Source organism: Oryctolagus cuniculus, chromosome 2 (assembly GCF_051225735.1).
Source record: "Oryctolagus cuniculus isolate XC-2025 breed Fujian yellow rabbit chromosome 2, ASM5122573v1, whole genome shotgun sequence".
Lineage (NCBI taxonomy): Eukaryota > Metazoa > Chordata > Mammalia > Lagomorpha > Leporidae > Oryctolagus > Oryctolagus cuniculus.
Window position 1 is genome coordinate 137,341,534 of NC_142868.1, and position 24,438 is coordinate 137,365,971.

At 51.4% G+C, this 24,438-nt stretch overlaps 1 protein-coding gene across 10 annotated transcripts in view; it reads left to right on the top strand.

Annotated features, from left to right (window-relative positions):
- Window positions 1-24,438, top strand: part of TGFA (transforming growth factor alpha) — a 104,410-nt gene that overhangs the window by 70,400 nt on the left and 9,572 nt on the right. For 2 of the 10 annotated variants that reach the window (XM_089327590.1, XM_089327588.1), the window contains exons 3-4: window positions 16,335-16,455; window positions 20,884-23,138. In XM_089327590.1, coding sequence (XP_089183716.1) covers window positions 16,335-16,455; window positions 20,884-21,652 — 890 coding nt within the window. In that variant the 3' untranslated portion in view covers window positions 21,653-23,138. The other 8 variants (XM_089327591.1, XM_089327589.1, XM_008254281.5 and 5 more) reach the window with 5 other exon arrangements.

Here is a 24,438-nt window from a genome sequence, read left to right on the forward strand (position 1 = left end):
CTCTGTGCCCTTGGGCAAGACCCTAAAGCTCTCGAAACCTGTCCTCCTCCTCTGTACACCAAGTAGCATAATAGGACTGGGGTCACGGCACTTCTGTAAGAGCTAACTCAGATGGTATATGAGGGACTCGGCACAGAAGCAGCTGGTTAGAGGTGCTGACATCGCTGTTGCTCTCTCGTGGGCTGTTTCAAGAAGGGCACAGAAAAGGAAGTCAGCATTTGTCATAAGGTGCATCCCATTTGGGCACCAGTTAGTGTCCCACCTGCTCTACTTCCAATCCAGCTCTCTGCTGATGCACCTGGGAAATCAAAGCAAGATGGCCCAAGTGCCATCTTCCAAGGACCTTCAAAGGAACTCAGAGTGTGTATCATTTATTGCCATGTAACAAATTACCCTAAAGTTCAGCAGCTTGAATTACCATTTTTTATCTTACGTAGGTACTGAGAAGAATTCAGAAGTAGCTTTGCTGGGAGGTTCTGGGTCACACTGTGGCTCGGAGGCCATCAAGATGTCACTTGTAGCTGGAGCCGGGGGGCATCTCACTCACATGGTTACTGGCTGCTGGCCTAAGTCTTACCACATGGGCCTCTCCACTGAGCATCCTGACAGCCTAGAACCAGCCTCGCTGGGGAGACTGGCAGAGAGGGAGTGAGGGCTGGCAGGCAGAAGCGACAGTGCCTTCTATGTCCTACCTTCTGAAGTCACCTGCATCCCGATTCTGTCGGTCACACAGACAAACGCTGAGATGGTGTGGGAGGGGACTTCCCCGGGCTGAGGACATCAGGAAACTCAGATTGTTGGCAGCCAGCCTGTAGGATCCTGAACATTCAGAGGAGATTTGATGGCCGACTACAGATACGTGAAGATACTGTGGGGGACGCCGGTTCGTGTCCTGGCTGCTCCACTTCTGATTCAGCTCCCTGCTGATGGTCTGGGAAAGCAGTGGAGAATGGCTCAAGTGCTTGGGCCCCTGCACCCACATGGGAGACCAGGAAGATGCACCTGGCTCCTGGCTTCGGATTGGTGCAGCACTGGCCATAGCGGCCATTTGTGGGGTAAACCAACAGAAAGAAGACCTTTCTCTCTCTCTCTCTCATAGCCGTGCTAGAAGCTTTCAAGAATTTCAGTGAAGGGGCAGACAGTTGTTCTAGCCACCATTCCCCTGGGAGACAAGATGGTCATGAGCAGAAACATAGCAGCCCAGCCCTGGCAGGCCAAGGTATGGGGTGAGGTGACCCATGTGGCAGTGAGACTGGAGGAGGGGTCATCTGGATCCTGGCCACACCTGAAGAAAGCAGACCGTCAGGGCCTCGTTGAGTGAAGAACTTGGTCACCCCCCGCCCGGCGTGGCCCAGACTTCCCACAGGGCAAGGAGACAGACCACCTTCTGGCCGGAGGCTCTGCTGGAGCTGCTGTATCCCACTTCTGCCAAACAGCAGAACTAGATTTTTGAACTTGCCCTTCTCTGTCTTTATCTCGGCCCAGAGTGTTGAGAAGGCCCACACAGTCTGATAGAACCTACCAAAAGTCCCAGTCAGACTCAGTCCATCTTTTTCTGCAAAGATGGTGATACAAGACATTGCTGGCCACATGCAAAGATCTGAGAAGAACATTCTAGAATTCTGAATGCCCCTTCCCTAAGAAGTGGGTGAAGTTGTTGGACGATCTGTAATCTGTGTCAAAACTGAAGCTGAGGTTGCATCTATGAAACAAATAAACAGCTGCAAGATGAAAAAATAATGGTCACCATTGGCCTCCACCATGCATCAGAGAGCAGCAGATTGGACAGTACAGAAAAAACGGAGCTTACTGTTTTTTTTTAAATCTGGGAAATTTCTTCCAGAACTAAAAAATCCAAAAGATAAAGACACTGAGCAAATAAAAGTTAACCTGGAAAACAGAAGTAGGGGATGCAACATAATCATTCCAAAAGAAGAAAGCAGCCACAGTTGCTGAAGAAATACTTTCCTTAAGCTTGAAAACATAAACGTTAATGTTGTGCAGCTAGTTTGCATTACAAAGAAAAATCTTAGAAGCCTCAAGGTGAAAATAAGAGCAGGTGACTGACAACGGAATAGCTGACCAAGCTAGCTTGAGGCGTCTCATCAACTACCGAACAGGAGTGCGTGCTGAGAGGCCCGCGGGCTCCACACAGTGTGACCCAGGAGGTCCTTTATCTGCAAAGCCAGGAATGCAGACCAGAACCCAGAAAGATCTGCGCAGGCACAGGGCATTTCCCAGCGTACACACACCTCTCACCCGCCTTTGCTGGGGGAAAACTGTTCCTCTTCAGCTCGATAGCAACTGCATCAAGATAGGAAGCCCCCACATGGAGAAGATGTGGTATAGAAAAACCAGTGAGAATGTGTCTACGGAGCTTCTGTCCCCTTAGTTCTACTAGGACAGACATCAAAGTCATCTCTTAGGGCCCAGCACTGTGGCATAGTAGATAAAGCTGCCTCCTGCAATACCAGCATCCCATATGGCTCTGGATCAAGTCTCTGCTGCTCCACTCCTGATTCAGCTCCTGCTAATGCACATGGAACAGCAGCAGAAAATGGCCCAAGTGCTTGGGCCCTTGCTACCCATGTGGGAGACCTGGAAGAAGCTCCTGGCTCCTGGTTTCAGCCTGTCGCAGCTCTGGCCACTGCAGCCATCTGGGGAGTGAATCAGCAGATGGGAGATCTCTCTCACTCTCTTTAACTCTGGGATTCAAACACATAAATAAATCTTTCTAAAAATTACCTGTTAAAATAGAAATCACATATATGCAGGGTCTTCAAAAAGTTCATAGAAATGTGTTCTTTGAAAAAAACTATGCAGGGATTTCAATTTTTTCCAACAAAATCAACTTTTAATTCCATTTTCCACAAACTTTTTGAAGTACTCTTATAAAAATAATGCAATAGGGGTATGAAATTAGATTAACTGGTAACTGGGGACAAGAAGATGGAGGAAGTAAAAGTGTGAAAAGTTATCCAGTAGAGCACTCAATTTCATTCTTAACATGTATAATTAGAGAAAATAGGTTAAATTTCTTTTTTTTAAAAAAAGATTTTATTTGAGAGGTGGGGTTACAGACAGTGAGAGATACAGAGAGAAAGGTCTTCCATGTACTGCTTCACTGCCCAAATGGCTACAATGGCCAGAGCTACACCAATCCAAAGCCAGGAGCCAGGAGCTTCCTCTGGGTCTCCCACATGGGTGCAGGGGCCCAAGCACATGGACCATCTTCTTTCTTTCCCAGGCCACAGCAGAGAACTGGACCAGAAGAGGAGCAACTGGGACTCAAACCGGCACCCATATGGGATGCCAGCGCCACAGGCAGAGGATTACCTACTGTGCCACAGCACCAGCCCTGGTTCAATTTATTAAAAATCTAAACCAATATATTAACAAGATATATTCAAAATCACTCTAAAGAAAAAGAAGTCAAACAAAATCCTTTAAGCAAAAGACAAAAAAAAAAGAAAACTACTAGAAAAAATTTATAATTTTTTTTAAAAAAACAATGGTTATTTCCTTTTTTAAAAGATTTATTTCTCTGAAAGGTATAATTACAGAGAGAATGAGAGTCAGAGATCTTTCATACCCTGATTCACTTTCCCAAATGGCCCAATGGCCAGGGCTGGGCCAAGACAAAGCCAGGAGCTTCCTCTGGGTCTCCCACATTGGTGCAGGGACCCAAACACTTGGGCCATCATCTGAAGGTTGCTTTCCCAGGCCATTAGCAGGGAGCTGGATCAGAAGTGGAGCAGTAGGGACTCGAACCAGTGCCCATATGGGATGCTGGTGTACCAGGCTACGCCACAACACTGATCCCAAAACAGTGGTTATTTCTCAGTGATAAAATGACAAGTAATTTTCTTAAATCTGTGTTTGCTTACGATGAGCATATTTTACTTTTTAAATAACAAATTATAAAACCCTTGGAGGAAGTGGTTATAAAAAGTTGCTTTGTGTGTAACACATCACTGGTAAAACCGCTGAAAGATGAAAGCCCGCAGTGGTAGTCCTAATTAGGTTTTCTCAAGGTGCCCGACTCTTTTGCATCTTTTTTTTCCCCTGGTGGTATTAATTGAGCATTTTACATCTCATGAACTACCAGATCAATACAATCTGAAATCATTATAGGGCTCCTGTGTTTGTGTCCGGAAGACTGAAGCTATCTGGGTGATTTCCATCTGCAGGGTTTGTGAGAACCCAGTAAATTCCCATTGGCTGTGTCATTTCAATCAAAACAGCTGCGCCCTGCCTGCTTTGTCCTTTGTTTTGTCCTGTCGCTGAGAGCTGAAGCCTTTGCTCCGTCCGTCCGTCCGTGGCTCCGTTACAAAGCCGGTCTCCAACACTCACCACTAGGACAGCTCACCCCTCGCCCCTGTAGAGGTGTGGACCATTAGTACCCTGGAGCAAGGGCTTTGCAGTGGAGCTTCCATTCAGGGCCAGGCTGACTCCAGACTGTAGTGTGGGACATGTTAGTGCTTGGGTGTGGTTCCCAGAGGAGACAATGGAGAACAGGAGAAAGGGCTATGGTTTATAGTGAGGATTTCTCCAAAATTACAAATGCGCTGTTCAGACATCCGCACTCCCTGCTGTAGGATAAGCTCCAGGCTGTGTTGATTGCCTACTGGTGGCAAAGCATGTTCAGGTGGCCCTAGGCCTGCAGGCTTTCATGTGCTTAATCAAGGACCAAGCTCCTGCCATCCGGGACCACCAAGGACCCTCCCTTCTCCCCAGTTTTGGTGGACTTCTGTTCAGCCAGCAGCTGGGGAAAGAGAAAGGGGGATGGCGCAGGGGAGGTGTGTAGGGACCAAGCCTGGAAGTGGAGCTGTCACTTCTGTTGGTCACATGGTCATACCCAACTGCAAAGGAGGCTGGGAAGTGTAGGCTGTGTGCCCAGGAGGAAAAGGAACTTGGGTTAGGGAATTGCCAGGGTGTCCCTGGCCAGACTTTATCATTCTCTTCTTCCCTGCTCCCTTCAGAGAGCAGTATACCTAAGCTAAGCTTAATCAACTTAAAAAAAAAAAAAAAAAGACCCAAGTCTCCTGGTTGGAATAGGCTGAGTTTTCTCTGGGTTTTTGATGTTTGTAGGGTGAATATGTGAGGTTTCTGTCCACAGAGACCAAGCCTGAGGTCAACTCTTAACATCTTTAAGGTTGACCCCTACCCATGGGCTCTGCATCCATGAGTCAACCAACTACAAATTGAAAATATTTGAAAAGTAATGCGTCTGTCCTAAACACAGAGAGACTTTCTCCTGTCATTACTCCTTGGACAACAAATTCAACAACTGTTTATATTAGGTATTTTTTTAAAGATTTATTAGAAAGGCAGAGGTAGAGAGAGAGAAGACATGATAGAGAAACGGAGGGGCTGGTGTTCTGGCACAGCGGGTAAAGCCACTGCCTGCGATGCTGGCATCCCATATGGCTGCCAGTTCTACTTCCGATCCAGGTCCCTACTAGTGGACTAGGAAGGTAGTGGAATATGGAATATGGTCCAAGTGTTTGGGCCTCTGCCACCCATGTGGGAGACCTGGATGAAGCTCCTGGTCCCTGGCTTCAGCCTGGCCCAGACCTGGTCATTGCAACCATTTGAGGAGTGAACCAGTGGATGGAAGATTTCTCCCTCTTCTTCTCCATCTTCCTTCCCTCTCTCCCTCTTATTTAAGATTTATTTATTTATTTAGAAGTCATAGTTACAGAAGGAGAACGGGGAGAGGGAGAAAGAGAGAGATAGCTTCTATCTGCTGATTCACTCCCCAGATGTCCACAATGGCCAGGGTTGGGCCAAGCCAAAGCCAGGAGATGGGACTCCATCCTGGTCTCTCATATGGGTGCAGGGGCCCAAACAGGCCATCTTCTTCTGCTTTCCCAGGCTCATCAGCAGGGAGCTAGATTGGAAGTGCAGTAGCCAGAACTCACAGTGACACTCACATGGGATGCCAGCATCACAAGCAGCAGTTGAACCTGCTGTACCACAATGCTGGTCCCTACATGAGGTATTAAAAGTAATCTACAGATGATTTACAGTATACAAGGAGGTGTGCAGAAGTTATCAAAGGTACTTCAAAAAGGTCATGGAAATTAAAAATAAGTTTCTTTTGGTGCAAAAATATTTGAAATCTATGCATATAAAAGGGTCATAATAAACTCATGGAAAATGCATTTTGTGAAACAAAAACTATGCAGAGATTTCACAATGTTTTGCACCAAAATACGCCTGCCTTTTAATTCTGTTTTTGCATGAACTATCTGAAGTCCCCACGCATGCAGATATTACAGTATCTTGTCCAAGGGGCTTGAGCATGGCCGATTTTGGTCTCCACAGGAGGTCCTGGAACCAATCCCCTTGGATCCTGAGGGATGACTGGCTTTTCTCTCTCCTTCCTCTGTATCCCCTTTTAGCAGTAAAAACAGGAGACAGTCACATGACTTTTCACAATTCCCTTCCAACCTAGACTCCTTACCTGTGAATGACACAGTAAGCATAAGAACGCCTAGTGCTATAACTAGCTTATGTGGCGAGGTTCTAATTTGAAATATTGTTTGTTTTCATACTGTAAAGTTCTCACTTTATGAAATTTCAAAAATTAGAAAAGAATATAATTACCCGTAATCTGGTCATTCTTAAGATCTCAGTGTCTTTCCTCTGGAATAAAATCTTGATTAAAGGGTTTTCCTCTAAAACAATTAGCCACACAAACCTCAAATGGAAGAGGGAAGTGAACATTGATGCCACAGGACAGAAGCCCGCCCACTCCTGTGTCCTGAAGGCTGCTGAGCTCTGCCTTAAATGCACCTCTGTGTGCCTCAGTTTCCTCGCTTCAAACGAGAAGCTTCCTCCACCCGATCTGCATCTGCAAACCACAAATGAAAAACATGCAATGTTCCAAAAAAGTAATCACCCCCACCCCGTGTGTTGACACATCCGCCCCACAGAGGCTCCAAGGGATTCTTGGTTCAAAGACTCAAAAAAAGGAAGCATTTTTTTTCCTAAGGGAAGATTGAGGGTTTCCTGCCAACCGCGTTACCTAACAATTTTGATATTTCTAAAGAGAATAGACACACAGAAACGGCGAAGGCAGGTAGCCCTGGGCTGCAACGAGGCTGTTCTTCCAACAAAGCCAGAACAGAATTCCCCAGCCAGCAGGACTGGGCCCCGGTTCCCAGAGCTGTGCACGTTCTGACGCAAAGCCAGCTGGGCAGAGCGGAACATAGATGTCCATATTTACTTTGTGCATGGCAGTGGGAATCCAGGCCTTTTCAAAATGCTGGTTGACACCCAAGAAGTTGTAATTAGAGTAAGGGACTTTCTGGTTTGCAGATAGAGGAGAAAGAATGAGCTCTTTGAAATTGCTAAAGGGCTAAGAGAAGTGGGGAGGTTTGGCTTTCCATCTTCAAAGCAGAATCATGACCTGCAATTTCCTTTCTTTCTTTCTTTCTTTTTTTTTTTTTTTTTCTTGAAATTATGAAGGGTCAAGGTAGGGATAGGAGGAGCTGCCTGGAGGCTGGGGCCGTGAGGAGCAAGAAGGAGTCAGCTGTCCGGGGCGTGGCCCTTCTGTTTCCATGTCATTTTCATCAACAATGAGTCTAAAACACAGACTTGCAGGCAACAAGGGGACTCTCATGCCTGCCTCCCATCTCTGCAAGCCCCGTGGGTGAGGAGGGAAAGGGTGCTCCCGGCAGGGGTGGGGTGCAGGTTGCAGGGAAGAGGCCAAGCTGAAATACATGTGCTCTGCATACTCCCATGGATACAGACTGGCTTCAGCCCCCACTTCACACGATCCTACTGAGGTTTTGTTCTAGATTCCTAAGCCTCTTTGCTAATTAAAGCCATTTGCCTTGGAAATCCTAGCCCTTTGAATGCTCAAATACCCCCTGAGAATTTCATGTAAGCCTTGATTTGTTTATTCTCCAAATCAAAGAGTTGTCTTCCCTGCAGAAGGTGTCCATCAAGGATTTCTTAACCCCATGTCCATTCATTCTGTTTCTCTCTCTGTCACACACACACACAGTGATGATGTGGTGTGTTAGAAAGAACAAGAGCCTTAAAGAATACCAAGAGTTCTGATCTCAGCTTTGCCACTGAACAACCTTAACCTTCCTCAGCCCTACTTTCTTTGTAAGGCCAGGATAGTGGGGATTTGCTCACAGGATTTCTGTGAGGATGAAAGAGAATTCTCTATAAACGCTGAGCACCATACCTGCAGTTAGCAGACAATCTATTAAAAATAGCTACTATTAATAATAGTTGCCATCACTGTTATCAGAAAATCCACCTTGGGTTAAAAACTCCACACCAGGCTGGCGCCGTGGCTCAATAGGCTAATCCTCCACCTTGCGCGCCGGCACACCAGGTTCTAGTCCCGGTCGGGGCACCGGATTCTTTCCCGGTTGCCCTTCTTCCAGGCCAGCTCTCTGCTATGGCCCGGGAGTGCAGTGGAGGATGGCCCAAGTGCTTGGGCCCTGCACCCCATGGGAGACCAGGATAAGCACCTGGCTCCTGCCTTCAGATCAGCGCGGTGCACTGGCCGCAGCGGCCATTGGAGGATGAACCAACGGCAAATAGGAAGACCTTTCTCTGTCTCTCTCTCTCACTGTCCACTCTGCCTGTCAAAAAAAAAAAAAAAAAAAAAAAAAAAAAAACACACCTGAATACTTTAAAAATCCACATGAAAATGCTTTGCCAGGCTCCTATTCCATCTAATCTCATTTTGTCCTTCTTATTAGAGTTCAAAAATGTGTGTGTGTGTAGGGGGCGAGGGGTGCTCAGTGGTGTCTCGTGAGCCAGCCCCCTGCCCCTTCCACTCCTGTTACCCCTCGTTGTGGACATGCCCGTGCAGACATCTGTCTTGAATCTCTCTGTATCCTGCAGCCAGTGCTCCCTTGCAGGGATACTAAGTCCCACCTGCACGGGTCCCCTGGTTTCTCCCGTAGCACTAGAGCCTGCGGCACCAGGGAGTGCCCCCTTCCTCACTGCCCGGTGCTTTGTAGACTTGGCCGTGTGCCCACTCCGCCTTTGTCCCGCTGGCCTGGGACAGCATCCTCATTTTCTACAGCTCTGTCTGAGCAGACAAAGTTCCAGCGCTAGTCCTTTCTACCCACAAGCCCTTTGGCCAGGTCGCTGAAGCTTTTTCCCTCTTCTGAGAAACAGACCGACAGTGCTTACTGCACAGGTGGGTTTGAGGGTTACTAAGGTAGTGGGGTTGAGGAGGGCACAGTTTTAAAGCCAGTCTAGGATCAGGGTACGGGAAACCTCAAACTGGGTCAAAATTAGCCCGTGGTGGGGAAGGACAGTTAGTCAATCTTTGGTCAAGTGTCGGGTTACAGGAAAAGCAGGCGTTCCCTCAGGAGATCAAGAGGCTTGGGATAGGAGAGTGGCAGCGACACAAACAGGGTGGCCGAGGAACCGAAGCCTTTCATTGTTCTCTTAAATCAAAGCCCCTTCGCTCTTAAAGGATGGTACTGCGAAGAAGCTAAACTGTTCGCACACTGCTTTGTAACTATTACTTAAAAGACACTCGCTGTCCTTGGTTTCCTTAGCGAACAAGTTACGTGATGATACTGCGTCATCTCTGCTCCAAAAAGAGCTTGAGTTCCCCGGATCCATCACGGGGAGGTGGATTTGCTCCTGCTGCTGTCAATGGCGTCACCATTCTGTCCTCTGCTGACTCACCGCTCGATGGAAAACTGCCCTGGCATCCCCATGCCCACCCACGCCCCGGGAGACGCCCTCCCTGGGCTCTCCATGGCCAGGCGTTCCTTTCTCTGGGGAAGGCTGGGAGCTGTGCATTCCAGGGCCATCCTGCCTATGCCTTCCTCTCCAGGATCCTAGATCCTTATCCTCTCCTACGTGGCCCAGGGTCGCCATTGCAGTGTCCCTGGGGACAGGCGCCTGTGCTCCAGAGCATTTACCTATCTAAGCCCAGGATTAGCTTTTCTGCCACCCCAGGTACAGGCTTCCGTTGGCGGCTTCTCCTCCACACCGTGGCTGATTGCGCAAGACCACACGTTGCTTGCTTCCTTCCTGGGCTTGGCGCAGGCTCCCTGGGACCTGGGCTGAGCTTACCCAGTCCAGGGGGGTGGGGTGGGGAGAATCCAGCCGGGCCCCTGGAGCGTCCAGGTGTGCAGCTCTGATTGACAGGCTCAGCCGCCACCCCCAGAGCCGCCTGCAACTCCCCTCCTCTCTAGGTCAGTCTACTGCCTTTTCTCCCTGGACGCTCCAGAGGCATCAGTTTGACTTTCACCACTGTAGTTTCTGCAGAGAAAAATACTTAGTTCTGAGTGAAAACCTTGGCTCAGGTTCCATACCTAGACGGCAGACATCATTGGGAAATTGTCCGCGCATTAGCCAGGATATTGAGGAAGTCGTGAAATGCCTATAAATGACGTCAGCTTTGCAAGGGGGCAAACGTGCTCGAAACTTTTGGACATCTGGGAAAGAGAGCAGAGAGCCTGGTTTTAGCAGCTGCCGCGGGCCAGCCCGGCACAAAGTCCAATTAGGGCTGCTTCTATGGGGGGCAGTGGTTCTCAGGGGCGTGCCCCCTGCCTCGCTCCCCCCACCCCCGCCCGGCTGCCTGCAGGGGCTGTCCAGATGCTGTCTCCTTGTGCTTCTGAACCAGCGACCCCCCCCCTCCACTCCCTCGGGGAACTGAAGTCGGGATTTCCTTGCCCCTCAATTGCTATTCCAGACCCTCTTCCTGTGAGGGGGCCGGGCTCCAGGCCCTATTAGGAGGTTTGTGGTCTCTGGGCAGAGCTTCCATAGCTTCCCCGGGAGGATGGCGCGTCTGCAGGATGTGAGTTTTGTTCACGTCTTGGCTAGGCCTCCCGTCCATTTCATAGCAACCAGAACCGGCAGCTTTGATAGCGCCGCTGCCGGTGCGTGTGCGTATGCGTCTGAGGTCTGTTCCGAAAACAGGAACATTTGCTTTTCCTATCAGCCCCAGGGCTAATCAGACTCGGAGCTCCGAGGCGACGGCTCGGGGTCCCCGGGCCAGCCCGCACCCTCCACTTGCATTCACAAGGATGCCTCCTTGGGGTGCTCCTGATTCCTCATGCTGTCGCCTATGTGGCTTGTATTTTTTTCCCCTTTCCTATGTGATTTTTTGTCTCTGCGGCTTTACTTCCCTCACTTGATACCTTTCTGAATTTTCAGAAAAAGGAGGAAAATAAAAGGGGGGGGGGTTTGAAAATGAGAAAAAAAAAAAAGAGCTTCAGGGCCTGAGAGGCTGAGACTTTCTTGGGGAAGATGCTGGCGATTTGGGGCGCTTCCTTGTAAAGCTTATTTTCATGTGCTCTGAGTTACTGAGCACATCCCCGCGTCATGGGCGGCTGCACACCTGCCTCCCCAGGAACCGTCTGTCTGTGGGGTGCCGGGGGTGCCCTGCTGAGTCCGGTGATGACGGAGACCCCAGCCAAGAACCATCTCGGCCCCTTCCTGTGCTTCCTGCTTCACACTTGGCACACACAGGGATTTGGGCGAGTGTGCTTGGCCCCAGCTGGCACAGCCCCTCTGGGGACGGATGCACGCCCGCGCCTCACCCTCTGTCCAGGGCTGACTCGCTGTGGGGGACTGTCAGGTGGTCTGTCCTTCCTGTCCACTTGCTTCTCGGGTGCAAGTCCCCTGCTCAACCCACTGTGATGAGCTCCGAAGCTGCCCAACACACCAGTGGCAATAGAGCCCCTCCTGTGGCGGACTCGAGTGAGGACAGCACCCTTGGTGGATCCCCGCGTTTCTCGAGTGAGGACAGCACCCTTGGTGGATCCCCGCCCTAAACGCTGCTTCTAAGGTGTCCTCGAGAACATCCGGGGAATGCATGCCATGAGCTAGAGACGGCTACGTGTGCATGTTTCGGTCAGCGCTCTCTTATGTCATCCTTAGTGGAGGCTCAAGAGCTGTTTTAGTATCTGAGTTTTTATTTTCAAGAAGTTACAGAATACATTCCTTGTGAAATTAGGTGAAGGGCGTTGTAGACTGAACTGTCCCTTGAGGACTGTGATGGTTGACTGGCCTCAGGAACCCGTGCTTTTTGGTGGAACGTGGTCCTCAGCCTCGCTTGTGCCCTGGTCTCTGCACACCCCAAGCTACCTGCCCTCACCTGCAACTGCGGTGCAGCCTGGCTTTCTAGCTGGGCCCTGCTGGCTTCCACCCGAGCTGGGTGAAGTGCAGGATGCTCCTCTGCTGTGTCTGGGATGCTGTGAAGCAGCAGGCACATGAAGTCCTCTCTGGGAATAGAAGCCACAGTGAAGCTTGCTTTCTTGCTGAGTCTATCCTGCGTGGCGGGCAGGGGGAGGGGAAGCGTGTATTCCCACTGAATGTCTCCTGTGGGTCCTTGCTGAGATTGCCAGGAAGAGTGGAGCAAGATCTGCTATGCGGCTCTGCTGTGGCCAGGGAGTGCAGTGGAGGAAGGCCCAAGTACTTGGGCCCTGCACCCCATGGGAGACCAGGATAAGTACCTGGCTCCTGCCATCGGATCAGCGCGGTGCGCCAGCCACAGCGCGCTGGCCATTGGAGGGTGAACCAACGGCAAAAGGAAGACCTTTCTCTCTCTCTCTCACTGTCCACTCTGCCTGTCAAAAAATAAAAAAAATGAAAAAAAGTGCTATAAAAAAAATCTGCTACATGGCTCTAGCACGTGGATGGCTTTCTGCACACTCACCACTTACCTGACTCCTTTGCTACTCCCACCTTTGTTTCCCTCTGACCTGACCGCTCCTTGCCTCACTCACTGCGTGGTACATGCACTCTCTTCCCTCTTTCTCCATCACGTGGGCACCTCTGCCTCATGTGCATCCCTACTTGTACGCAGCCCGCCCTCCCCAGGACACGCATGAGAAGAGGCACAGCATCATCACCCAGGGGAAATGAGAACGTGAGGTTCAGTCCATGCCTCAGCAGAGAGATGTGCCCGGAAACATGTCCAGAGATTTCTGTTGACCAGATGCTTCAGCACCATAGAATCTCAGCAGACTTAGGATTTCAGAACCACCCAGGAGTTTGAGGAGCTGGACAAAGACCAGCTCCAAAAGGAGCCCAGAAGGACTGTTGTTGCTTTACTTTCCCTGTGTGTCTCCAACCATGGCACACGTCAGTGTCACCTGCAGGGTGGACGTCACCACATAACAATTCTGGCTCAATGAGCTCCACTTATAAAAACTCACCTAGAGGGTTGAGCATGAGCTGCAGCAGGTTAAGCCACTGTCTGGAGTGCCGGTTCCAGGCCCAGCTCCTTTGCTTCTACTCCAGCTTCCCGGGAAGGCAGCAGCTGCCCCTGCCCCCTAAGTGGGAGACCCAGATAGAGTTCCAGCCTCCTGGCTCCAGCTGTTTGAGGAGTGAACCAGCAGAGGGAGATCTGTGTCTCCCCCCGTTACTTTGCTTTTCAAACAAGTTTTTTCATCTTTGAAAAACATATCAGTAAGTTTTAAATAAATCACCTAGAGAACTTGTCACGTGAATCCTGGGCCCTGCCCCCAAAGGCCCTAATTCAGTAGGTCTAGGGTGGAGCCCGTGAACTTGGCTTTCAGACAAGCTCCCAGGGATGTGAAGATGCAGGTCAGTCCACGGACCGTACTTGAAGGGGTCTAGCCCAAAACCTGACCAGGGCCTGCCCCTGGCTGCTTAGAGGTAGTTGTTTAAATGGCCTTTTGTGGAGCCCATCAAAAACCTCTTTGAACATCTAACTCGAATTTGATGCACTAATTTGCAGCCCCTTCATCTCTCCATGTTTGATCCTTGACAAATTTAGGGAGCACAGAAAAGCCAGTGACGGGAGGTACAGCAGACCCTGCTGGCTACCACTGCACGCCACTGGCTGGGGCTGCTCCTCAGCCACCCAGCTAGGAACCCTCGAACCACGGCAGTCATAGAGGCTACAGCTTGGTGGAGAATCCACAGCCAGGAGCCCCAGGTCAACATTGCCACCAGCTTTGGCCTCCTCTGCCTATCCTCCCTTGTCAAAGTTATGGCCATGGGGCATGAGGGATGCCAAACATGTAGTTACACCTCAGTGAACTTCCAGAAGGAAAGAGCATGCTATGCCATGGAGGTCTTGTCACATGAGGTGCTTCATCAGTATCTTGGGGGTGTCATTGATGCTAACAGCCAAGTGTTGTGCAATACAGCACCTAACAGGTCTTACTCATCTCTCACTGAATCTCAGAGCCACTCATGGGACAGGTAGACCCCCCATTTCAGAGAGGTCAAGGCCAAATTCCTTCTTCCAGGTCACAGAGTAAGGATGGGTGCCTGGCCCCAAAGCCCAGGCTTTTCTTAAAAAAAAATTTTTTTTATTTATTTGAAAGAATATTTATTTATTTGCAAAAATCCGATGGTTCACTTCCCAGATAGCCGCAATGGCCAGAGCTGCACCGATCTAAAGCGAGGGGCTTCTCCCGGGTCTCCCATGTGAGTGCAGGGGCCCAAGGACTTGAGCCGTCTTCTACTGCTTTCCCAGGCCATAGCAGAGAGCTGGATCGGAAGAGGAACAGCCGGGACTAGAACCGGTGCCCACATGGGATGCTGCGCTTCAGGCCAGGGCTTTAACATGCTACACCACAGCACCAGCACCCCAGGCTTTTCAATACCACACATTCTCACCTTCCATGTCAAGGATCCAGTTCTGTTTTTAGCCTCTGCTTTTTCCACTGGGATTTTGGGACTTCTAAAGTTATGCCCCTTCTAGAAGCAATTCACTAATAGGAAGACAGTTGAGATTAGAAATGCTGTGCCCATCGGCCGGCACTGCGGCTCACTAGGCTAATCCTACACCTAGCGGCGCCGGCACACCGGGTTCTAGCCCTGGTCAGGGCGCCGGATTCTGTCCCAGTTGCCCCTCTTCCAGTCCAGCTCTCTGCTGTGGCCCGGGAGTGCAGTGGAGGATGGCCCAAGTCCTTGGGCCCTGCACCCACATGGGAGACCAGGAAAAGCACCTGGCTCCTGGCTTCAGATCAGCGCGGTGCACCAGCCGTGGCAGCCATTGGAGGGTGAACCAACGGCAAAGGAAGACCTTTCTCTTTGTCTCTCTTACTATCCACTCTGCCTGTCAAAAAAAAAAAAAATGCTTTAAATGCTTTGCCCTTTCTTAGCAAGCAAGACCTCTAAAAACATTTTTCAGCAAAATGGAATGGGACTCACTCCCCACACCTCAGCATAGGAGGAGCTGCTAAAAGCAGCAGCACAAGGGCTGGCACTGTGGCGCAGTGGGTTACGCCTCCGCCAGGATCCCACATGGGCGCCAGTTCATGTAATTCAGCTGTCTGCTAATGGCCTGGAAAAGCAGCAGAAGATGACCCCAGTCCTTGGGCCCCTGCACCCACATGGGACCCCCAGATGAAGCTCCTGGCTTTGGCCTGGCCATTTGTGGGGTGGACTGGATTGGCAGATAGAGGGGGAGGGAGAGATCCCCTGCCTCTCGAATAAATAAATCTTACAGCAGCACAAACCGCAGTGCCTGTGCCATTGTGAACAGCTGCCTGCTCTACCTCCAGGGTTACTTGAACTAGATGAGGCTGTGGGAATGGAACAAAAATCAAATTGATGCCTTTTGTGCTGTGATGCGTTATGCAGGACAGTGCTTACGATGGGCCAGCTGTTTCTATTCCTGTCTGAAAGCCAAGGAAAGAAACCCGGGACACGAGCTCATGAGACTTACTGTGCCAGGGCTATGAGCAAGAACAGACCCTCCCCTAGCCCTGCCCCATCTCTTCCAGCAGTGCCCATGCTGCAGTCCTAGGGAGTTCTCTGCTTTCACCTTGTCACCCTCTAATCCCCCCTGCTGCCATTTTAGTGTATTTGCTCCCAGACTCCTTCGTGTCTAAATGTCTTTGTGGCATAAAGAGAATCCTGGGATATGCACCTTATTAGAAACCCACGGTTTCACTCGCAGCCATCATGAACATCTTTAACTCTTGTGCCCCTGCAACAATGTAATGGCTATAGACCCTTAGGTACCTTTCTTCTGGTTTCTTGCTTTGAAAATGGATTTTTATGAAGGCTACCTTTTTATAAAAGATGATTGCCGACACTTTGCAAAAGTGAGATTAGGTCGTCCTTGGGTTGAAATGATGAAGTAGCTCTGAGTGTCTTTGAAAGTTCTGGAGGGATATTTTTCATTGTCTGCAAAAAAGAAAAAAAGTCCTGCTTAAAATTGCAAGACGCAGGAACTCTGTCCTGTACGGTTCTTTGGAAGTCCGTGGGAGCGCTGCACGGGGTACCCCAGGTGGGGACCAGAAGTCCCAGCCATCAGGGGCTCCGTCTCCTTGACCGGTGGGATGCGGACCAGGGTGTGCTCAGCAGTGCCTGGATCTGACCTCAGTGTCTCTTCTCTCCCCCAGCAGACCCGCCTGTGGCCGCAGCAGTGGTGTCCCATTTTAACGACTGCCCAGACTCCCACACTCAGTTCTGCTTCCATGGAACCTGCAGGTTTTTGGTGCAGGAGGACAAGCCAGCATGTGTGTAAGTGTCCCAGGGCTTGGGGGAGGGCCAGCATCCAATTAGAAGAACATTTACTGCTGCAGGATCAGAACAGCTGGCGGAGGGCCACCTGCTTCAAAGTCATCAGTTAAAAATCCAGGTTCCAGGACCCCAAGCCTAGAACCTCTGAGCCCCCTTGGGGGCTGGAGCCTGGGACTCTGAAAACGCCTGGATTAGAGCTGCATTCACTACTTGGAATTTCTGGAGGGCAAAGCAGGGGGCTGCATACCTTTGCAGGGCCAGAGTCTCCGAGATGAGGGCTCTGCCTGCAGCATCTTCACAGCTAATAGTAAGCTGGATGTGCACACACAGGGTCCATAGATGGACGCAGTAAGAACAAGGAGCAACTTAGAAATAAAGACGAGGCCAGAGCATGTGGCTTCTGAGCATCCACCGCCTCATCGCTCCTTTAGTATTGCTGACCACTGAATTTCAACCTCCAAGAGTGGAACCTGAGGACTGTATTAGTTAAGGGCCACCAGGGATTGCCACAGTTAGCCAGGTTGGGAAGGGTTCCAGGCCTGGAGCACCTGGGAGACTTTGCAAGGCTACAACTCCGAGACAGAGAGGAGACCAGAGCCTGCTGGAGGACAGCCTTTCTCCCCTAGATGAGAGGAGCAGTGTAAGTTCTGGGAAGAACTATGTTAAGACAACCTGTCCATACTAGCACACTATACCAGGTGGGCCTATACTCTGAGATTCAGAATCCAGTAACTTCTTGCTGTGGGGCCATCTGTGCGATGTAGGAGGATGAGCAGCAGCCCTGATGGTGCCAGTAGCACCATCACCCCCGCCCAGTTAAGAGTCACTGGTCTATATGAAATTGTCGACCATTTCTGACCTATAAAAATGCGAGTCAGAAACTGCATGTGATGCAACCTACTCACATCATAAATACTAACTGTTAATTAAGATGGTCATTGATTGAGCCTTTGCTTCATGCCAGGCACTGTTTCAAGCACAACCCATGTGTGAATTCATTTCCATGGGTAGGCACAGAGAGGTGGTGCCCAGGTCACACAGCGGAGGTCAGGTTCAAACCCTGGCTCTTGGGCTGCTGAGCACTTAACCGTGGTGTTGAAGGGTAGCAGGTGTACTCACCCAGGAGAGACTGGAGATCGGCCAGCCGGCTGCAGTGAGTGAGGGGGGAAGGGCCTTCCTCTCCCTGCCTCTCCCTGCAGGGCAGCTATGAGTCCTCCTGCAGAGGAAGGAGATAATGGAGCACTTCCCCCGGGAATGTCTGCAGAGCCAAGCGCTGCCCACCCTCCCAGTACAGAGCCCCCTGAGGATGCTGATGCTGCGGCATAACTGGCGTTTCTCATGATTATCAATGTGGTGGAAATGCACAGTGGTGGCCCCCAACCACAGACTCTGGACTCAGCATGGGGCCCACAGAGACAGCCAAGATACCCTCACAATTTGGAAACAGATGCTCCCTCCTCTGCAGGGAGGCCCCGCCCTGCAAGTAATCGCTCCTTTGTGACCTCAACTTCTGCAAAGGAACTAGTGAGGCCCTGCCTCGCCTTACACAGCTTGGACCCTCGGTCAGCATCTGCAAGCCAGGCTTCCGCGTCCATACAGAAAAATGGCAGCAGCAGGCCACTCGGCTGGGACCCGGTGGTGCTGGCCACACCACAGACAGGGCTTGCCCTCACCCATGCTCCAGTCCCCACCCAGACCCCAGCACAGAAGCGGCAGGTCGGTCCCCAGTCACCTACTAGCACGCACCCCATGGCTTGCTTCACCCACCCATGTAGCCCCAGAGGGCTTTGAGCGTCCAGCCCCTGGACAGTGTCCCTCGCAGGCCCCTCCCGCTCTGCTGGGCAGCATTGCACAGGGCACAGATTTCTAAGGCCTCCCTGCCAGCTCCAAGAAGACAAGACCATGCCTTATACCTATCCTAGAGGAATGTGCTAATTAATGAATTCCCACTAGAGCAGAAACTCCGAGTCCAGGCAGGAAGAACTAGAATGTTCTGTCCCTGCTCTTAAGACCTGCCCCAGCACATTCTGGCCAATAAATCGGACGTACCTTGAGGAAAGGCCCTGTCCGCTGTGGGCTCGTAAAGAACTCCCGGGGAGCCAACGTTATAGCCTGGAAGCAGGAGCTCTCCCTCATCGTGTGCAGAACAACAGTCTCTAGTTTCCACAGAAGCCAAGCTGACACCGCACACTGTAAAACGAGGGCAAGACAGACAATGTTAAATAACCACTCAGACGAGCAAAGGGAGCGAAGAGTTGAATGCTTGTGCACCATGCTTGGCTTTGATTCCCACTAGTAAATCCCTGCGCTAATACCCAGCTACCTCAGAAATCAAACGGGAAGAGAATTTCCCAAGACAGTAAGGCTGCAGAAACGGGAAGTTCGGACAGCCCCCTTTTCCCCAGAGGCACAGTCCTCAGACTGGCAGTCTGTGGCCGGAGGAAGCGCCCAGGTGGCACGTTCCAAGAGCCCCAGTGGCAGCCAGGTGGAAGTGTCTCACCTGTCCTCGACGCTCCTCCACCACTGCCCTCGACGCTCCTCCACCACTGCCCTCCCTGACAGTTCGCCCGTAGCCAAGCGTGAAAACAGTCTGCAGCCAGCCAAGGAAAACAATCCAGGAGGGCCTGGCCACAGAACATTCCAGGGGAACCTGAGCAGAGTCAGGCACCCAGAGAGACATGACTGCTGCCGCCGGTGGGACGGACAAGGCCGTGGCTCTGCAGAGATCACAGCAGGAGAGTGATTTTTCTCCGTGGCACCTGAGCCACTTTCTGTGGACCTGGGGTCTTGGCATGATGCCTGTCCATGTGTCTGGAGAGAGCATACCCTCCCCGTACCGCAGGCAGGTGGTAGGGGTCACACAGCAGTCAAGACAGGAACTTGAGATCCGAGCTGAATTAAAATCCAGTTGTGTCTCTCATTCAAGTGACTGGGTGCCATGCAGCCTCAATTTCTCTGTGTACAAAATGGGAACATGAACGGTTCATGGCATTGTATTGAGAACCCAGTGACGCACATGGAGCAGTTCCTGCCCAGGACAAGAGCTGCTAGACACCCAGCCAGCTAACTGGTTGATTAGTTTAGTTTGAAAATGCCCAGCGCAACTAAGAAACACTCAGTACCCTGAGGTGGCTGGCAGCTATCATACTGGACTGCCCAGGTAATAGACCACTCCTGCCATCCCAGAGAGCCCCACTGGACAGCACTGGAGAACATTCAAGCCCGGTTCCCAGCACAACACAAGAGTTCAAGTGTTCGCTATTGCAGCTGCTGTCGGCACCCTCACCATTCTGTCAACACCACGGTAACCATCAGCACAGCTTAGGGCCGCTCGCTCAGAGGCCCTGCTGATGGGAGTGCAGGAGAGTCGACCACAGAACTCAGGCATCCCCTCTGATCCCTTGGAGCAGAGCTGCAAAGGTAGCCTGGACTCCAGCCCACCCTTTCCCTGCCCCTGCAGTGCAGAGGTTCTAGGACTGAGAGAATCCAGTTCTTGAGAGGTCCAGAATGGGCAAGCCCAGTTATACATACCCTTGAACTTGGTGTTTGCACTTCCCAACCCTGGGGAATCCCTGCAGGTTAAAGGCAAGTTGGCATAAAACGTGTTTCTAAACTATTTCAACTCGGTCCTTGAACATCACGGTGAAGACTTTATGTCAAGACCGTGCCAGAAGCCTTGGCTAAAAATCAGGGACTACCCTAACACATCTCAAGAGCCCTAAGAATGTGCCCCTCCTGTTCTGTACGTCTCTAGCACTTACATAGACTTGCCTTTGTCAGGGCTGGCTGATTGACTTGATGAGATATTAACTCATCTGATGCCCATAACTCTTCAACCGAGGGCTTATTATTTCATTTTAAAGAAGCAGAATCCGTGGTTCAGACAGGTTAAATAACCTGCTCAAGGTGACACAGGCAGGAAGTGGCAGTGGCATTGGAACTCATGCCAATTGGGCCACAGGGTCTGCGCCATGCTGCGCCTATTTTTGGAAGCTTGTCCTGAGGAAATAAGCCCAAATGCAAACAGAGATGAGTGCACCAGGACAGTCACCTGGCACTACCGATAGCAGGGTTGGGCACAGCGTAAGTGATGAGGGTTTGGTGAGGCCAACAGTGGCACATACATCACTGTGCAGCCATTTATAACGACTTCCACAGCTTTCTAATGATGCAGTGAAATGAAGCCATGTTCAAATGAGAAACTGATCAGTTTTTACAAAAAGCTTAACTGTTAAAAACGGCACAGAAATAGTCTGGAAGGAAACATGCCGCTCAGACTGCAGGTGTGGGAGTGTGAAACAAGATGGGCCTCCTGCTTTTGCCAATTTACTTAGAAACATTCACTTTCTAGTGGGAGAAAAATTTTCATACCAAAAACAAACAAGCTTGAGGAGCACAGCTGTACACGCACCCTTGGTTTTCTTAAAGGTGTGAGAAGACACCGGGAGTCAGGTGCCACGGGGCCTGCGGAAGACTGACGCCCTGCAGAAGGGAAGGACAGTCCACAGACAGTGCACTTGTCCTTGGGAGGGGGAGAGGCCGCGGTGCAAGGAAAGCACGGAGCAGCCTCCACGCCTCGGCAGCAACAGCCATGGAAAGGCCTTGGGGGACCGACCAGGCAGGGCACTCACTCGCCTTCCTTCCCAGCCCGGCTGCAGCCTCCTGGGCTCCTCTCTCTCTCCCTTCTCCCTCTCCCTCAGAGAACGAATGGTGCTCACCAAGCCACCACATCCACTCTGGAAAGATGGGGTCTTGCACAGTTCTTGCTCCTATTGTGTTCTCGCTGCTTTTTTCTTACACGGAGGCACCACCTCCCCAGCTTCTCCAGCAGCTGGTAGAAGGGGCCACTCTACAGTCCCAGCCCGGAGGGAGGGAGGGAGGGAGGAAGGGACGGACGGGGAAGCAGAGCCAGCAGACTGTGACCTCGTGGCTTCTTGGTTCCTTCCCTTACGCACACGCTAGATCAGTTTCAGAGGTTCTCGGACCTGGCTGCACGGTAGAAACCCACTGGGTGCCCAAGCCGAGCTGGACGAGCGTCTCCAGGGCTGTGCCCTTGGCCCTGGTGTTTCCCAGAGCTGCCCAGGTGACTGCTGTGCAGCCGGGCGGAAACCAGTGCCTACCTGAGGCAAAGCGTGACTCACAGAGGCCGAGTGAGGTGACTGCGGCTCCTCTCCCTCCTGCTGTGACTTGTGCCTAAAATAATCGAATTAGATCTAATATTAGTAGAAGCTTGAGAAATTTTTCAAAAAAAGATAACACCATCTTTTTTCCTTCCCTCAGAAAGGGCAACTGAGAAGCATCCCCATTATTATAAATGACTGGGAAGAGGAAGGACCCCGCCCCACCCCAAGGTTAGAAAGGCTGCATTGTGGCTGTCAGCTCTGACTGCCAAGGAAATCATCAGCTTTAAAAATACTCATGCCCAAGACTTACCCCAGCGATCCTAATTGAGTTGGACTAGGAGGTAACCTAGACATCAGGATTTTTGAAAGCTTCCTAAGCCATTGAAATGTGTGCCCAAGGTTAAGAACCATTGCTTTTACTTTGTAAAGCTTCCTGGTAGGGGCAGGGGCTGTGGCACAGCAGGTTAAGCCACTACTAGAGATGCCCACACCCCATATCAGCGTCTGCCACAAGTCCTGCCTCCCCTTCCCATGCAGCTTCCTCTTAACGTGCCTAGGAAGCAGTTCCTGCCAGCCCCACGGGCGACCTGGAGGGAGTCCCTGGCTCCAATCTTCAGCCTGGCCCAGCTCCGGCTATTGTGGGCACTGGGGAGTGAACCAGTGGATAGAAGCTGCCCTTCTGTCTTTCAAATTTTTAAAAAGCTTCATGGTGGCTCTCAGCTCTGCCTTCATCAGAATCATAAGGGGTCTTCAAAAAGTTCATGAAAATATATATTGTGAAAAAAAAAAGATATATGGATTTCAAAATTGTTGCACCAAAACAAACATTTTCATTCCAGCTTTCTGTGAGTTTCTTGAAGTATGCTCAGACCATTGACCCTTTCTTTAATATGTGCAGGCCCCTCTCCTTGGGGGATTTTGATCAGGGAGGATCAGGGAGGCTGGGCTGGCTCAGGCCCCTGGAGCTCCCGGGCTGCAGTGGAGACCTGTGTGGCACTCACCTGCTCCCTGACGCGCCTCCCAGTCCTTAGGCACTGGCCCAAATGCCTCCCCTACCCCAGGCCTGTTGGGCTCTGAGTGTCTGCAACAGTGGCAGGGTGACAGAAAGGTATTCTTGTCGCCCTGACGACCTTCCTAAGAACCTCGCCTAGGGCCAGCATGGAGGCAGGGCTGGTTGGGCCAGCACCAGCACACACACAAGTGGCAGATGTTCCTCTGGTGGGAAAACCACGGGAGGTCAGCCCCCTGTGACCCTGCCCTGGGGGTTATCTCCCTCCATGACTCAGGACAGCAGCACTGGGGACATCTTGGTGGCACACTGCCACAGTGGCAGCAGGGAGCACTCCTAGGGGACTGCCAGCAGCCTGTCTGTGGTTCCCCTGACCACGGTGGGGTCTGTCGCTGAATCCCTAGCCTGGCACAGCTCCCAAAGGAATTTGCGTGGACACAGCGTGATGGCCGTCACAGCTGAGGTTAACGTTTCCTCACCTTTGAGAGGAAATGGGCACACCTTCAAATGCAGCTGGGATTGTTGGGATTAGCATAATGCCTGCGATAAACGATACGATATGTGTTGCTGGCACTGTTTTATTTAAATGGGGTGTTGTGTGTGTGGTTTTTTTTTTTTTTTTGGGAGTCTCAACCCTGAGTTCATTCATAGGGTTTTCAGAGCCCAGCGACGGGGGAGGGGTAAGGATCCTTCTCTCCCAGGGCCTGTGGGAATATTTCAGCGTGTGACAGGGTTGTGAGTGCCACCTTCTCACACCCAAGCCCTCCACCCAAGTCCTCGTCAGCACTGGCACCCTTCTACAAGAGGTCCTATTGCCTTGGCTGCCGCTCAAGGTTAGAAATACAGTGACCCACTCCAAAGTCCCGGCTCTGCAGCCCCGTTCTGGTGGTGGTTCACAGTGGCTGGGGAGAGAAAAGTGATCAGGACAGGCATAGTTGCGGGGATGCTCCAAGCAGGAGTCTAGGGAGAGCCCCTGGCAGAGCTGAGGGACAATGGATGGGTGGGCAGACCAGTGCATGGGGCGGGGGTGAGGCACATGTTTTGGGAGAATGTGATCGTGGAGGGGGAGTCTGGGAAGAGTGGGGGATAACTGTCTCGGTAGAGACGACGGCAGGAGTAGAAATGAACAAATGAGGGTGGTCCTTCATCGACTGTGCAGCATGCCCCGAGTGCCCGTGTGGTGGATGCTGTGCAAAGGGGCTGGAGGAGAGGTGACAGCTTCCGGTTGGCTAGAATCTAAGGTGGTGGGAGGTCAGGTAGAAGGGTGGATCAGGGTCCTGCCGAGAGGAAGCCAACATCTCAGGTGGCCCCCTGGAAGGCAGGGAGCCATTTGGATGCAAAACCTTCAGGATGGGCCCGCTGAGGACCCTGTAGGTGCTGGCAGTGTGGACATACGCACTGCCTGAGCCTGGTGCTGAGCACCCCGCTGCCTGGGGTCTAGGCCTTGGCCAGCTTCCCGCCACTGGGCAAGGGCCAGCGCCCTGCAGGGTGAGCCTCCAGCATAAGCGGTTTCTGGACTTCTGTCTTTGCATAATTTTGTCATTAAATGCGAACCAAACAAAAGGCAAAGCCTGCCAGGGCCCACTAGCCCCTCAGCCCTGACAGTGCTCTTACTCAGACCTCTGACTGGATCATTTTTTCAAAAGGCAGCTTCCTGCTGGAGATGCCCCCAGTTTCCATATTGTGCCTCCCCCATTTAGGACCTGCTCTCTCTGCCCTGGGTCTACACGGAACCCTGGATGGCGTGTCCCAACATACTGGCCTCCTCAGTTTCCTTCCTTAGCAAAGACTACAAACGCTTTGCACCTCGCTGAATCTGTTCACAAATCCCTTTCACCCTTTCGAGATTAG